The 15860-nt window shown below is 45.6% G+C and overlaps 1 protein-coding gene across 1 annotated transcript; it reads right to left on the reverse strand.

Annotated features, from left to right (window-relative positions):
* Nucleotides 1-3326: 3326 nt before the first annotated feature.
* SPINK2 (serine peptidase inhibitor Kazal type 2) lies at nucleotides 3327-10905 on the reverse strand. Its single transcript, XM_056848893.1, has 4 exons — nucleotides 10869-10905; nucleotides 7327-7367; nucleotides 5615-5724; nucleotides 3327-3420 (listed from the first exon to the last, which is right to left on the reverse strand). Exons 1-4 carry the CDS (start codon nucleotides 10903-10905, stop codon nucleotides 3372-3374), a joined length of 237 nt encoding a protein of 78 aa, XP_056704871.1. The 3' UTR covers nucleotides 3327-3371.
* Between the last annotated feature and the right edge of the window lie 4955 nt (nucleotides 10906-15860).

Here is a 15860-nt window from a genome sequence, read left to right on the forward strand (position 1 = left end):
TTAAACCCCCTGTTGATTGATGGACAGAATGTCCCAGATTCTTTTAATGTCACCTATTTATCTAACAATCGTTTGCCTCAAATACTGGAGACGGTGGCCCAGTTTTTAAAGTTTGTTTTAAAGCCCGCCAGTTAGTTAGATGGTAGTATCAACAATGTTATTCAATGTAACTGTCTACTAACTATTTTTTAAAGGGCACCTTTTAATATTCCTTTCATACCCTTTTGTATTGTGCCTTTTCGTGCCAATAAAGGAATGATTGATTGATATTGATAAAGTTGTTTAGTCCTCAGTCCATTGATTTACATTTATCTCTCCAATGTTGTGATACAAGTCTTTTAGCTGTGGAAAGGGCACGGGGGATCCATTTTCATTGACCATCAGTTAGCCTCCAAGAGGCGGGCAGATAGTTTAAAAGTACAGAAGAATCCTCAGAATTATGATGAGTAATACCTTCTCCCCAGAAAAACTGAATGACAGGACATGCCCAAAGCATATCTTTAAATAATGTGTCCTGTGAATCACAGCACCAACAATTAGTCATTTTACTCAGTTCTTTACTAAAGAGTTGCTGTGGTGTCCAATATATCCTAAACATATTTTTTTTGCTGAATACGTTGCAATTAATCTATAAAGAGAGCAGGTATAGACTTCAAGGCTGTACCTCACTGTTATAAACAAATATCGTAGGTTGCGTTTTCTGCATCGATTCAGTGTAAGTTTCCAGGAGCAAAGGGAACTCCGAGATGCTTAATGTCATATTTAGATACCAACAGATGTTGCAATTGTAAATGCTGCCGCTCAACAAACGTTGACAAGTCATATCTATCATGGTCTTCTCTCACAAGACCAGAAAACATAAGTGGCAGATAGACGGCCATGAGATCGACCAAGTCAAGATGTTTAGATACCTTGGCATAACATTTAGATACCTTGGCATAACATGGTCAGCTCAGCTGTCCCAAGTGTCTGAGACATCCCAGAGGACTGCCATGGCAACTTTGAGATTCTCCCTTACAAAAGGGGGTGCCCATATACCTTCTGCCATGAAAGTCTTCCAGGGGAAAGTGATCCCCCAACTCACGTTTGGGTCGCAGATATGCCTCTATAAATTTTCACAAATTAGAAGTAGTCCAGTCAAAATTTCTCAGATCCTTATTCGGTGTCCCTCAATGTATTTCAAATGCACTGATTAGACTGGAAGCCGGGATGGTACCATTAGAAACACGAGCCTGGTACCATGCCATTTCTTATTGGTTAAAGATGAAATTGTCCTCATCCAGTTTAACTCCCCTAATCTTCGCAGATAATTTTTCCTCAAGATGGATTAATCTAACCGAGGATAAACTCCAACATTTAGGTTTATCAAGTACAACTCTTCTAAATCTTGGCTATCAAGGAGCAAAAACAATAGTCAAACAGAGGCTTTGGGACATTGCCCTTCAAGATGACAGATCAAGGGCTTACTCGGTCCCAGTAGTGGAGAACCGTAAAAATTTTTCGGCCCCTCCAAATTATCTCTATACCTTAGAACACCCTAAACACCGGAGAGCCTTCACCTTAGCACGTTTTAATGCCCTTCCATCTGCTCTTCTTGACGGGAGGTATGCCAGCCTCCCTTACGAATTCCGCCTCTGTCCATGCCAATCTGGAATGGTGGAAACGGTTGAACATGTGCTATTACACTGCCCATTTTATCAAGACACACGCAAAACGTTCGTTGATCCAATTTTGTCTAGCTTCCCAGACAGAGACAGCGTTCGCTATACCGCTTTATTATTAGATGATTCTGTTAAAGATATTACCTATCAGATTGCAAGATTCTGTGCAATAAGGCAGAAGAAGCTGTTAAAATGACTTTTACGTCAAACAGACTATTTTATCGAGCTGTTGTAACTAAATTTACGATTTATTGAGCAAATATCAGACATTCTGTTCTAATTGTTATGATATTTCTTTTTGTAAAAACTGGTCTTTGACTGTAATAAACAAATGATGAAGAAGAAGTCATATTTAGATCTCAGCTGAGAAAATGCATAGGATAGCAACCCTGTGTAAGAGGCCTTCACTTCACCTACCTCACAAGGTGTCTATTGTGGGGAGAGGTAGGGAAGGTGATTGTAAGCCAGTTCGAGGCTCCTTAAAGGTAGAGAAAAGCGGGGTATAAAAACCAACACTTCAAGAAATCAGTTTGACCCTTACTAAAGGGATCTGTTGGATCCAGTCCCAACTGGCTGTTTCCACCAACTCCACCTTCCCCCAGCAGATCCCCTTCATTACAACCTGCAGGGTCTCTCATCCCACAGGAGCAGTGTTTTACAAAGAAGGCAGAAAAGTCCCATTATGTTGAAGGAAAATTTAGTCTTGGCTCTGACCCAATGAACTGAATGGCTACACTGAATTTTGAGGGGGGGGGGGAGACTAGCTTGAGAGCCAGTGTGGTGTAGTGGTTAAGAGCAGTGGTTTGGAGCGGTGGACTGTGATCTGGAGAACCGGGTTTGATCCCCACTCCTCCACATGAGCGGCAGAAGCTAATCTGGTGAACTGGGTTTGTTTCCCCACGCCTCCACATGAAGCCAACTGGGTGACCTTGGGCTAGTCACAGCTCTCTTAGAGCTCTCTCAGCCCTGCCTCACAGGGTGTCTGTTGTGGGGAGGGGAAGGTGATTGTAAGCCAGTTTGATTCTTCCTTAAGTGGTAGAGAAAGTCGGCATATAAAAACTCTTAGGGAAGGGAGTTATAGAACGGCACATCTGCTTCTCTTCTTATTCAGCCTGTTTTCCATGACGGATCTGAGTTGCCACTCTGAAATTCTGATTTGGCTTCTTCTGGCTGCTGATACAGAACCGTTGCATTTGCACATATGCATCTTCACTGGAGCTCTGTGAATTGCAAGCACTTGCAAGATTGAATACCACGCGTTACTGAGGAACGGCTGGTGGCATCTTCTAGGGACCTCTGGCCATCTTGGCTCCATGCTTATAGCCCCCCCCCACACACACACACACACACTCTCTGGCATCACTTCCTCTCCACAACATGTTCACTGTGTGATTCACCTTGTGACCTTATACCACATTTACCACAACTAAAAGCTGTTATCAAAAAAACTGGCCTTCCTAAGATTGTGATAGCAATACATAATCCTCCCAAACAAGAGCAGCAGCAGAACCTGGTGCCCCCATTCCCCTCCCTACCAATAAACAAGCTACACACGTTCCCCCCTAATAAAACAGCTGTATTAAGCACACTCAGAGGCTGGACAAGGGCTAAACAGGGTGTTTCCGTTTTAGCTGCTGGGAAGCTACTTTTAAAAGATAGTTTCTGCTTCTTAGTAGGTCACAGATGTACTGTCTTCCCTTGAAGCTTGGCTCATGAGCACGGGCCTTTGCTGGAAATATGAACATCCTTCTTCTCCTCCCTGTAGAGAGAAAGAAACGATTGGGGACAATGAGACGTACAAATCCCCTCCCAGAACGTAACTGGTGCCTGCAAGAATGCCAGACTAGTGACTCATCCTCGTCCAGATACCAGGTGTGACATTGAGCTATCTATCCCTCAGTGAAGAAGATCCCACCCAGATATGACAAGAGAGTAAGGTTGTTTATGAATGGGAGTTTTACCTGAGGTTCGTTGCTTGCTGGACCCACACTTTCCTGTTGGGAATCTGTGCGCCAGCAGTCTCCAAGCTCAAATCAAGTCCCTGCCCCTTTAAATGCTGCTTTGTAAGTGGCTTACTTTGTAGGGTTTACTGCGAGAGAAACCCCCCCCCCAAACCCAATTGCTGCATATAAAAGGATTTTAAGTACAAAAAATGGAGCAATCCGAAAGGAAAGGTTTTTTAAAGCCTTTCTTCTGCTCTGAAAGAACTCCAAGGAAGCAGGAAGCATTTGAATCCCCGCCTCTTTACACGCTGCTTTGTAATTGGCTGTGAGAGAAACCAAGCTTGCATGTCCCATGCTTTGCCTCATGCATGGGGATTTCACCCACGCTGAGCTTAGGGGAGACGGAAGAATTGCGTTAAGAGAGGGACGGGAAGTCTCAGGATTTGTAAGGGCTGGCAGCAAGGTCATCGCTAATGGAGGAAAAACTTATGCATAACTCCAAGGAACAACCAAGACAGACCGGGGGCGAACGTGAGTGAAAGTACGCATGCATAAACGACCTAAGTGATGTCAACAGCTCTGCCTGGCACCCTGGACAGCCACTGCCACAGTAACCCATACTGGCCTTGACATTCTAGCTGTATCTGAAAAAGTGAGCTGTGGCTCACGAAAGCTCATACCCTACCAGAAAATATTTTTGTTAGTCTTTAAGGTGCTACTGGACTCTTGCCCTTTTTGACTACTTTGACAGACCAAGGGTTTGACATGGTATAAAACAGCTTTGTGTGCTGCTGACAGGTGGTAGGAAGGATTCTGGAGATTGTCATTGCCAAAACAAAGGACTTCACCTGTTGTTAACATTCAGTTTCTATTGTCAGGCTATGTGCAGACACAGTCCCATTGGACTAACCCCACAGTGCTGAGTTCTGTGGTAGGTGTTCAGGTCTCACACAGCCCTGAACCTTAAGACTGTAACACTAGTCTTAAGAACATAAGAAAGGCTGTGCTGGATCAGACCAAGGTCCATCAGGTCCAGCAGTCTGTTCACACAGTGGCCAAACAGGTGCCTCTAGGAAGCCCACAAACAAGACGACTGCAGCAGCATTGTCCTGCCTGTGTTCCACAGCACCTAATGTAATAGGGATGCTCCTCTGATCCTGGAGAGAATAAGGTATGCATCATGACTAGTATCCATTTTTACTAGTAGCCACGAATACCCCTCTCCTCCATGAACATGCCCACTCCCCTCTTAAAGCCACTGGAGCAAACACAAGTACCTGACCTGAAAGTTGCCCCCACAGCTTGGCTCTCTGATAGAGGGTACGAACAACTTAGTGTCCAGATCACGCAAAGTGATGGTATCGCTTTACTCTGCTCTGGTTAGCTCTCACCTAGAGTACTGTGTTCAGTTTTGGGCTCTGCAATTTAAGAAAGATGTAGACAAGCTGGAAAGGGTCCAGAGGAGGGCAACAAAGATGGTGAGGGGGTCTGGAGACCAAGTCCTATGAGGAAAGGTTGAAGGAGCTGGGTCTGTTTAGCCTGAAGAGGAGAAGACTGACAGGGGATATGATAACCACCTTCAAGTACTTGAAGGGCTGTCATATAGAGGATGGTGCCGAGTTGTTTTCTGTTGCCCCAGGAGGTCGGACCAGAACCAACGGGTTGAAATTAAATCAAAAGAGTTTCCGTCTAGACATTAGGAAGAATTTTCTAACAGTTAGAGCGGTTCCTCAGTAGAACAGGCTTCCTCCGGAGGTGGTAAGCTCTCCTTCCCTGGAAGTTTTTAAGCAGAGGCTAGATGGCCAACTGTCAGCAATGCTGATTCTATGACCTTAGGCAGTTCATGAGAGGGGGGCCATTTTGGCCATCTTCTGGGCATGGAGTAGGGGTCACTGGGTGTGTGTGGGGGGGAGGTAGTTGTGAATTTCCTGCATTGTGCAGGGGGTTGGACTAGATGACCCTTGTGGTCCCTTCCAACTCTATGATTCTATGAACTGATTTACCAGTTACCTGTTTGTAGAGCAAAGCATGCACTCGTTGGAGTATGTTGTTCCATCAGTCCCGCAGACTGGATTAAAGTTCCTTGGGCATCCAGGTAAAGCATACAAATTGCATTGGGGCTGGAAAGGAAACCGATTTGCCAACTGTGCATTTTAAAAGCGAATTTTTAGAATGTCTGAAATACAGACCAATCTCTTCTCTAATGCCCACAAGGCCACCGCCCCAAGGCTAGGGAACGAGTCAGAGAGTGAAGTGGACCAGAACAGCATTCGGCTTGTCATAACGTGGGAAGTTCGCTGTGTATTCAGTCTGCAAGTCGACCCGCACCTATCGTATGTCCCCTCAACTTGCTTTTTGAAGCTCGGCGGCTGTGCTATCAGTGCAAGTTGAAGGCTGTGCTAAGCACACGATGAACCAACTATCTAAGTGCTCGTGGTCAATTAAACTCTGGGTGTCTCGGCGTGGCAATTCTGTCTTGGGAAGACTGCATGGTGTAACAGCTGTGAAAGTGCTAGACACACACCCTAATCACTGGGAGATCTTGGCTCAGTCAGTTCCTCTTAGCCTAATGTTACCTCACAGGGGTATCTGCAAGGATCCAGCGGGGGGGGGGAACCTTTATATATGCCACCCTGAGCTCCTTAAAAGAATAAATAAAATAAGCATAAAGTCATCCCTTCTTAAGGTTTGTGGAACAGCTACGAAACACTGCATGACGAAAGCTGACATTGTGTGGCATTCAGTCTGATCGGTAGTACTGAAGAAGACAACTTGGTTTTTAAATGCCAACTTTCTCGGCCACTTAAGGAAGAAACAAACCGGCTTACAGTCCCCTTCCCCTCCCCACAACAGGCACTCCGTGAGGTAGGTAGGGCTGAGAGAGCTCGAACAGAGCTGTGACTAGCCCAAGGTCACCCAGCTGGCTTCATGTGGAGGAGTGGGGAAACCAACCCGGTTCACCAGAATAGTTTCCGCCGCTCATGTGGACGAGTGGGGAATCAAACCCGGTTCTCCAGATCAGACTCCACCGCTCCAAACCACTGCTCTTAACCACTACACCACGCTGGCTCTCACACTGGCTGACAGAAGAGGGAAGTTTACTTCCATATTTATTCATAAAATAATGTTTATATTTTAAAACCATTCTCCACCCAAAAAGTGGCTTCTGGAGCAGCAATTAAAACATTTTTAAAATGCATTATGGTGCCTCTCCAAAGGCAGGTTATCCATGACACATGAGGATCTGCAATCACTCCAGCCAGCATGGTTTAGTGGTTAGTGTCAGAGTAGGATAGGGGGAAACCCAGGTTCGAATCCCCATCCTGCCATGGAAGCTTGCTGAGTGACCTTGGGCCAGTCACACACTCTCAGCCTAGCCTACCTCACAGGACTGTTATGAGGATAAAACAAGAGGAGAGGAGAACAACGCAAGCCACTTTGGGTCCCCATTGGGGTGAAAAGCGAGATCATAAATGAAGCAAATAAATAAATAAATGGCTCGCGATCAGCCTCTTGACCGTTTGCACTGTGCTCTGAACGGCTGGGTAGCGCACCTTGAAAGGTAGAAAGTAAACCCAGGAGCTTTTAAAAGACATTTTAAGAAGGGGGGGGTAGGATAACATACTAAGGAGCCCCTTGACCTGATTCACTGTAGCAGCTACACTTGATATTGTACAAAGTGATAGGAAGAGGGTGGGAATTCTCATCCCCCTTCAGCTCACCTCAAAGTCCCCCTTTCCCGGAGGAAGCATCAACAGTAGCCCTGGAAGACATAAAATAGACAGTGGATAGAAAAGTTAACAATTTATTTATAGTTGATGATTCATATAATAATGGAAGAGTGCAACAAGAGGGTAAGAAAAATCAGAGACCGAATTATGACCATAGGTGTTAAGAACAGTAGGTTTTTATATGCCAACTTTTTCTACCACTTAAGGGAGAATCAAACCAGCTTAAAATCTCCTTCCCTCCCCCTCCCCAAAACAGACACCCTATGAGGTAGGTGGGGAAGAGAGAGCTCTACGAGAACTGTGACTAACCCAAGGCCACCCAGCTGGCCTTATGTGTAGGATTGGGGAAACCAACCTGGTTCACCAGATTAGCCTCCGCCGCTCATGTGGAGGAGTGGGGAATCAAACCCGGTTCTCCAGATCAGAGTCCGACACTCCAAACCACCGCTCTTAACCACTATACGTTAAAGTTTATATATGTATTTAGATTAAGAAATAATAGCATAAGCATAGCCATATCAATTACAAATGATGACCCAACTATATATTAGAAATAGTAAGGGCATAACGACTTTTTATATATGATAAAATGCGGATATACTAAAAGGTAGAATAGTACAGCTATGTTTTGAGTAGAATGTGGTATATGCTAGATTATGTAAGATCATGACCAAGATGTAATAGTCCATATTGTGATTGCATAGTGTTTTTGTTTACAATGTTGTATGTATGGAAAAATGAAATTTATTTTAAAAAACAACAATCGCCCTGGAAGGAGGACAAAAAAAAAAGTCTTATTAACACGGCAACACCCCCATTCCTTCTTGCTGCAGCCACACTTTCTTCCCCCTCCCCAACTTCCAAACACACAAAATGGTTGCCAACTGGCAAGAAAGATAACTCCAGACAGTTTTTAGTTGGTCAAAAATAAAACAAAGAGTCCAGCGGCACCTAAACAACTAGCAACATGTATCCCAGCAGAAATGTTCATGGACTAAAAAGAATAAAACAGGGGCTTTTAAAACCATTTTTAATTCCAGCACAAGGTTTGACGCTCAGACTCATGAAAGCTCATGCTGGAATCAACACTGTTAGTCTTTACGGTACAGGAGAAGAGCAACCTGCCAAAGACGGCGCAAATCCCCCCCCCCCAAATGGCACAGTGGGAAGAAAATTAATTTTATTCAGTTATAATGTCCCTATGGGTTTCTCCTGCGCTTCTTTGGGGGTGGGGGGAATCTTTAAGACTATGAACAAAACCCAGGAAAAATAAATTACCATTAAAAAGCAATTTTAGTTGACTTGGTAAAAAGACTACTTGGTAAAAACACTCAGGCCTGTGAAAAATGCATTGAAGCCCTCCTACTTTATTCTGACAGGATAGTTCCAGTTCCCGTTCCAGTGCAAAAAACCCCCACCAGTAAACAGATGAATATTTAGACATAACTTGGTTATAACTATCTTCAAGGCAGCTGCTAAGTAATAAACTACGATAAATTAAATGGCAATCGAGAGAACAAACAGGAAAGTGTGAAATCAATGGAGTGAGAAAAAGACGACCTTAAAGAAGAACATAAATCGCAACCGAATTTTTAAAAAATGGGTGTTATTGTCTTTGCTTTTCCACACAGGCAGACTCTTTGCTCGACTGGACTGTCTAAGAATCTGCCGGATATTTGTTGAGGGGGTAAGACATTGTGTCTGGCCAAGAAGAAAAGTCTTTGAAAGGTTGGAATAGTTAGGAATTTTAGATAGCTTGCAAGTACTGGAAAAGATGGGGCAATGCGTGCCCAGGAAGAGGGAGGTGACAGCAGACTCTGCGCCCCTACACTGGACTAGACTTAACACGGCTAGCCCCATCACGGAAAGCTCATGCCGAAATAAACACATCACGATGGGTAGCTGTGTTAGTCTGTCACTAGCAGTAGAAAAGAGCAAGAGTCCAGTAGAACCTTAAAGACTAGCAAAATTTCTGGCAGGGTATGAGCTTTCTGAAGAAGTGAGCTGTGGCTCACGGAAGCTCACATCCTGCCAGAATTATGTCAGTCTTTAAGACGCTACTGGACTCTTGCTCTGTTCTACTGAAAGAAACATCGGTAGTCTTTAAAGGTGCCACTGGAGTTTTGTTTTATTTTGAACTGAATAAGCAACGTGGGGCAGCTGAAATGCGCAGGTTGGGCTGTTTTCTGAAGGCACATAAGAAAGGTCACGCAGGATCAGACCCAGGCCCATCAAGTCCAGCAGTCTGTTCACACAGTGGCCAACCAGGGGCCTCTAGGAAGCCCCCAAACAAGACGGCTGCAGCAGCACCATCCTGCCTGTGTTCCACAGCACCTAATATAATTAAAGATAATACATTTACAATAAGTACATAAGAAAGGCCATGCTGGATAAGACCAAGGTCCACCAAGTCCAGCAGTCTGTTCACTCAGTGGCCAACCAGGTGCCTCCAGAAAGCCCCCAAACAAGACGGCTGCAGCAGCACCATCCTGCCTGTGTTCCACTGCACCCAAAATAATAGGCAAGCTCCTCTGATCCTGGAGAGAATAGGTATGCAGCATGACTAGTATCCATCTTGACCAGTAGCCATGGATAGCCCTCTCTTCTCCATGAACATGCCCACTCCCCTCTTAAAGCCTTCCAAGTTGGCAGCCATCCCCACATCCTGGGGCAGGGAGTTCCACCGCTCAACTATGTGTTGTGTGAAGAAATGCTTCCTTTCGTCCGTTTTGAATCTCTCACCCTCCAGCTTCAGCAGATGACCCCCCGCGTTCTGGTATCATGGGAGAGAGGGAGAGAGGCTTCTCCCTGCCCGCTCTCTCCATACCATGCATAATTTTATAGACCTCTTATCATGCCTCCCCTTAACCGCCTTCTTTCTAAGCTCTAAACAGCCCTCAGCGCTTTAACCGCTCCTCATAGAGCAGTTGCTCTAGCCCCCTGATCATAGAAGCATAGAGCTGGAAGGCACCCCCCAGGGTCATCTAGCCCAACCCCCTGCACAATGCAGGAAACCCACAACCACACACACCCCAGTGACCCCCCCATTCCATGTCCGCTTTAACCACTCCTCATAGGGCAGTTGCTCTAGCCCCCTGATCACAGAAGCATAGAGTTGGAAGGGACCCCCAGGGTCACTAGTCCAACCCCCTGCACAATGCAGGAAACCCACAACCACAATCCCCCAGTGACCCCCCCCATTCCATGTCCAGACGCCTGCCCTTTTCTGCACCTTCTCCAGCTCTGCAATATCCCTTTTTTTATATAAATAAAACAAACAATAAAATAATAATAAATACAAAATGAAATAATCTACATTAATACAATCTAAATTAATTTTTTTTTAGAAAGTTCAAAGAACCCCTTCGCCCCTCCGCCCACCAATATCCCTTTTGAGGATGCACAAGAGCAATCTCCTTTCTGAGGATGCACAAGAGCAAGGGGGCGGCCGGTAAGTTGGCAACCCCTGGTGACCATAGCAACGCAGCCGTTGCTGGGGAGGGACGGGGGGGGGGGAAGCCTCCGCACGGTACCTGCCGCCATCCACAGGAACGGCACCGTCCGTCCCATCCTCCTCCCGGGGCGTCAATGGGCAGGAGGAAGAAGGACGGGGAGGAAAAGCCGCGTCCCCGTCCTGACGTGCTGGGGAGGCCCGTTAGAGCGCGCGGGCGGGAAGCCACGCCCACCCGGAGGGAGCCACGCCCACGCGCCACGCGCCAGAAGGAGCACGCGCCCAGCCGAGCCGAGGAGCAACGGACGCCCGGCGGGGAGGGGAGGGGCGGGGCGTAGAACGCGCGGCCCAGTCTCCGCCCCTCGGCGGCCGGCGGGCCAATGGCGCGCGCGTCTCTCGGAGCGGCGCCTGTCGCTCAAGTGGAGGAGTTTTGTAATCCCGGGGTTTTCTCCCTGGGGCCGCTTATGCAGGGGAGGTTTTTGCCTCGGATTTGCTGCTCTCTCGATGCACCTTTTCCCCCATCTGAATTTAATACAACAATGGCCACTTACTTATGCAGGGGAAGTTTTGCCTTGGGTTTGCTGCCCTCTCGATGCACCTTTTTCCCCCATCTGAATTTAATACAACAATGGCCACTTATGCATGGGAAGTTTTGCCTTGGGTTTGCTGCCCTCTCGATGCACCTTTTTCCCCCATCTGAATTTAATACAACAATGGCCACTTACTTATGCATGGGAAGTTTTGCCTTGGGTTTGCTGCTCTCTCGATGCACCTTTCCCCCCATCTGAATTTAATACAACAATGGCCACTTACTTATGCATGGGAAGTTTTGCCTTGGGTTTGCTGCTCTCTCGATGCACCTTTTCCCTCATCTGAATTTAATACAACAATGGCCACTTACTTATGCATGGGAAGTTTTGCCTTGGGTTTGCTGCCCTCTCGATGCACCTTTTCCCCCATCTGAATTTAATACAACAATGGCCACTTATGCATGGGAAGTTTTGCCTTGGGTTTGCTGCCCTCTCGATGCACCTTTTTCCCCATCTGAATTTAACACAACAGTAGCCACTTACTTATGCATGGGAAGTTTTGCCTTGGGTTGGCTGCTCTCTCGATGCACCTTTTTCCCCATCTGAATTTTCAAAACTGTGCATGGGGGCTTATTGAGAAGTCTGATAGGAAAATGCGCATCTAGAGAGTGGCAAATCCAAGGCAAAACCTCCCATGCACAAATGGCCCCTGTCGTTTTTGTTGTTTTGTTTTAAATTGGCTTTTTTTCCGGGGGGGGGGGTTAAATCAAGACAGCCAACTCCCCAGTTTTATCTGTATTAGGCAGAAATGGAACCAAGAAAATGACTCACAGATCCAACCTTCACAATGTATTTTGAAACCCATACGGACTCACAAGGGAAAGGGATTCCTATTTGACTGCCATTCTGCTCTGCTCCCCCACCCAATTTGGGCTGTATGATTGGGGATGCCAACCTCCAGGTAGTAGCTGGAGATCTCCCGCTGTTACAGCTGATCTCCAGGCGACAGTGATCAGTTACCCTGGACAAAACAGCCGCTTTGGCCATTGGACTCTATGGGATTGAAGTCCCTCCCCAAACCCCACTGTCCCCAAGTTCCACCCCCCAAATCTCCAGGTATTCCCAACCTGGAGCTGGCAACTCTAGCTATGATCCCTCCATCCCACCCACCTGCTAATGCTAACGCCTTCTTCCTTCCCCCATAGGGTTGCCAACCTCCAGGTAGTGGGGGAGAAAATAGACACCACTGTACTAGTATCGGGAGATTAGGAAGTCGGTACAGGAGCGAAAAACACATATAGGTGCAAAGACTGTTTATATGCTACTGCGTTTAATATAATATTCACTCATAAATACACAAGGTGAACAACGCATACAATCATATCAAGCACAAACATACAAAACCATCTCAGGGATGGTGGTAACAAGGAACAGTTCAATTCAAAATTGCAATGTCTCTCAAAGTATACACATCAATCTTCTGTATTTTGTATACATCTCATGCAGGTAAGTGAGCAGATATAACAGATACTTAATATTCAGGGAGGAATAACTTCATGGAGGATACGGCCGTTTCAAATTCTTTGCAATTGAATTCTTTATCAGTCCTTCGAGCATGTTCCTCTTATATTGCACATCTTAATAGTAACTGTTCCTTGTTACCACCACATATTATATTAGACACAGTAGCATATAAACAGTCTTTGCACCTATATGTGTTTTTCGCTCCTGTACTAACCTCTAGGTAGTAGCTGGAGATCTCCTGCCATTACAACTGATCTCCAGCTGACAGAGATCAGTTCACCTGGAGAAAACCGCCGCTTTGGCAATTGGACTCTATGGCATTGAAGTCCCTCCCCTCCCTAAGCCCTGCCCTCCTCAGGCTCTGCCCCCAAAATCTCCCGCCAGTGGCAAAGAGGGACCTAGCAACCCTATTCCCCCAACACCACCTCCTCTTCCTGGTGTCATTTTGGATTGCTGTGGCAACCCAAACTGCCCAAACTCTGTTTTTTAGTATCTGAACCTGTACAGACAGTGATCCGAATGTGTTAACAAAAAATAATAATACTAAAACAGTTCTTAAATTATACATTTCCTGATTATCTCCCCCCCCCCCCGGTTTGCAGAACCCTAAATTGTAGCAGTGTCTAGCCCTGTTGTGCGGACTGGCCTATTAGATATCTGAAAGCGTTGCCTTTCAATATGACATACCACCAAGGCAGTCTTAACCATATCAAATGTCAGCACACTCACAATAGCCATTCCAAAAGACAAAAAAAAAATAGCCATACTAAATAACATGAAAACATGTGAGTACAACCAGTGGATAAAAATTTAAAAGTTCCTAAGAAGCCTCAAAACAGTTTTCGATCTTCTACGCATTTACAAGGAATCAAGTGAAGCATGTGGAGAAAAACGACCAATTTGGAAACTGCAAAGACCTGACAGTTTTCGTTGGAAGTTACTATCCATGGAGGTTTCATGCGTTATTTGAACACGTTGTCTGCAGGGGAAAACAAACTATGGGGGGAAAAAAACAGAAATGCAATTCCTGATTGCCTGATATGCTCTGTAGTTGTATAGCTCCACGGTTACCTTGTATTGAGTTCCACTTCTTATCTACCTGCAAAAAATGGTCCAGGGTATTAATTGCCCACTTTCCAATCAACCATTCATCCACAGGCCAACAAAGACTCTTTGTGGGAAAGTCATCAGGGAATGCCTTCCAGACATTCCCCCCCCCCCCGCCTTTCATCCTCTAGTTGTGGGAGATGGGATTTCCTGCCCTAAATTAGGGCAGTTTTTGTTTCTGCTCAAAAGCTGAAATCCAAATAATTTACATCAAAAGATGCAGTGGAAGACACGACTCCTGAGCAGAAAGTGTATGAGAATTAACTGGGTTCTTCCAATATCATTCAGTTTCGCAATAGCGATTTTGATGGCCAGTGATTGGCCTCCATTGAATCTGGGGCAAATGTGTTACCTACTTCAAAATGTATCAAGGTTACCCCATTTGTTGAAAGCCACCTGTTCATTTGATACCTGGGCCCCCTCATCTCCGGAGGGCATTTATGTTAGCCCGCTGTAATGTTCTCCCTTCTGTTATTCTGTATGGGAGATATAAGAAAATTCCATATTCTTCCAGGGTGTGTAAATGTGCCCTGGGGGAGATTGAAAGTATTGACCATATGCTCTTGTATTGTCCATTTTATTGTGAAATTTGTGCTGTCCTTTTAGATCCCTTTCTCTCAAATAATATAGATCAAGCTGATGATAGTAAGATCAAATTGTTGTTATCCTCCCGAGATTCTGAGACTATTGAATCTGTGGCTAAATTTTTTGATGAAATTGTTAAATGATGTTTAGAGGGTTGGTTTTATTTGATCGACTGCTCGATGGTATGCCAGTAAAGGTACTTGATACCTAGGCCAAAAGATGTTTTGTCCCTTGATCAGGATTGGGAGTTAGGGTTGCCAACCTCCATAGAGTCCAATTACCAATTACCTGGAGATCTCCTGCTATTACAACTGATCTTCAGCCAATAGAGATCAGTTCTGCTGGAGAAAATGGCCCCTTTGGCAATTGGACTCTATGGCATGAAGTCCCTCCCCAAGCCCTGCATTCCTCAGGCTCCTCCCCCAAAATCTCCTACCGGTGGCGAAGAGGGACCTGGCAACCCTATTGGGAGCATTAGGGGACTTCTATTGTTGAAGAATTATACATTTTGCTAGGAATGTGGCTGTTACGAGCTGAACCCATGCTGTCTGGAAAGGTCCCATTCTTTAGGAATGCAGTCCAAGAATTTGGGTTGCCAGATCCAGGTTGTAAAATACCTGGAGATTTTGGGGATGGAGCCTGAGGAGGGTGAGGTTTGGGGAGGCGAGGGACTTCAATGGGGTATAATGCCAAAGAGTCCACCTTCCAAAACAGCAATTTCTCCAGGTGAACTGATCAATGCCACCTGGAGGCCATTTGTAATAGTGGGAGATCTCTAGCTACCACTTGGAGACTGGCAACCCTAGCAAGAGTGCATGCAACTTTCATAGGAACATAAGAAAGCCATGCTGGATCAGACCAAGGTCCATCAAGTCCAGCAGTCTGTTCACACAGTGGCCAACCAGATGCCTCTAGGAAGCCCACAAACAAGACGACTGCAGCAGCACCATCCTGCCTGTGTTCTACCGCACCCAAAATAATAGGCATGATCCTCTGATCCTGGAGATAACAGGTATGCATCATGACTAGTGTCCATTTTTACTAGTAGCCATCAATAGCCCTCTCCTCCATGAACATGTCCAACTCCCCTCTTAAAGCCTTCCAAGTTGGCAGCCATCACCACATCCTGGGGCAGGGAGTTCCACAATTTAACTCTGCAATTTAACTATTTCAAGGGATAAGAAGAATTAAAAACCATACTTATTGAATTATTTCTTCCTGCCAAAAAAGTAAAAGTGTTGGGCAGCTCCGGAGGAGCCTTACCATGTGTAAATTTTTGTAGCTTGATGCAGGCAAGGAGACAAGAAAAGGCAGGATTCTTCACACAA

Source organism: Euleptes europaea, chromosome 4 (genome assembly GCF_029931775.1).
Source record: "Euleptes europaea isolate rEulEur1 chromosome 4, rEulEur1.hap1, whole genome shotgun sequence".
NCBI classification, from domain to species: Eukaryota; Metazoa; Chordata; class Lepidosauria; order Squamata; family Sphaerodactylidae; genus Euleptes; species Euleptes europaea.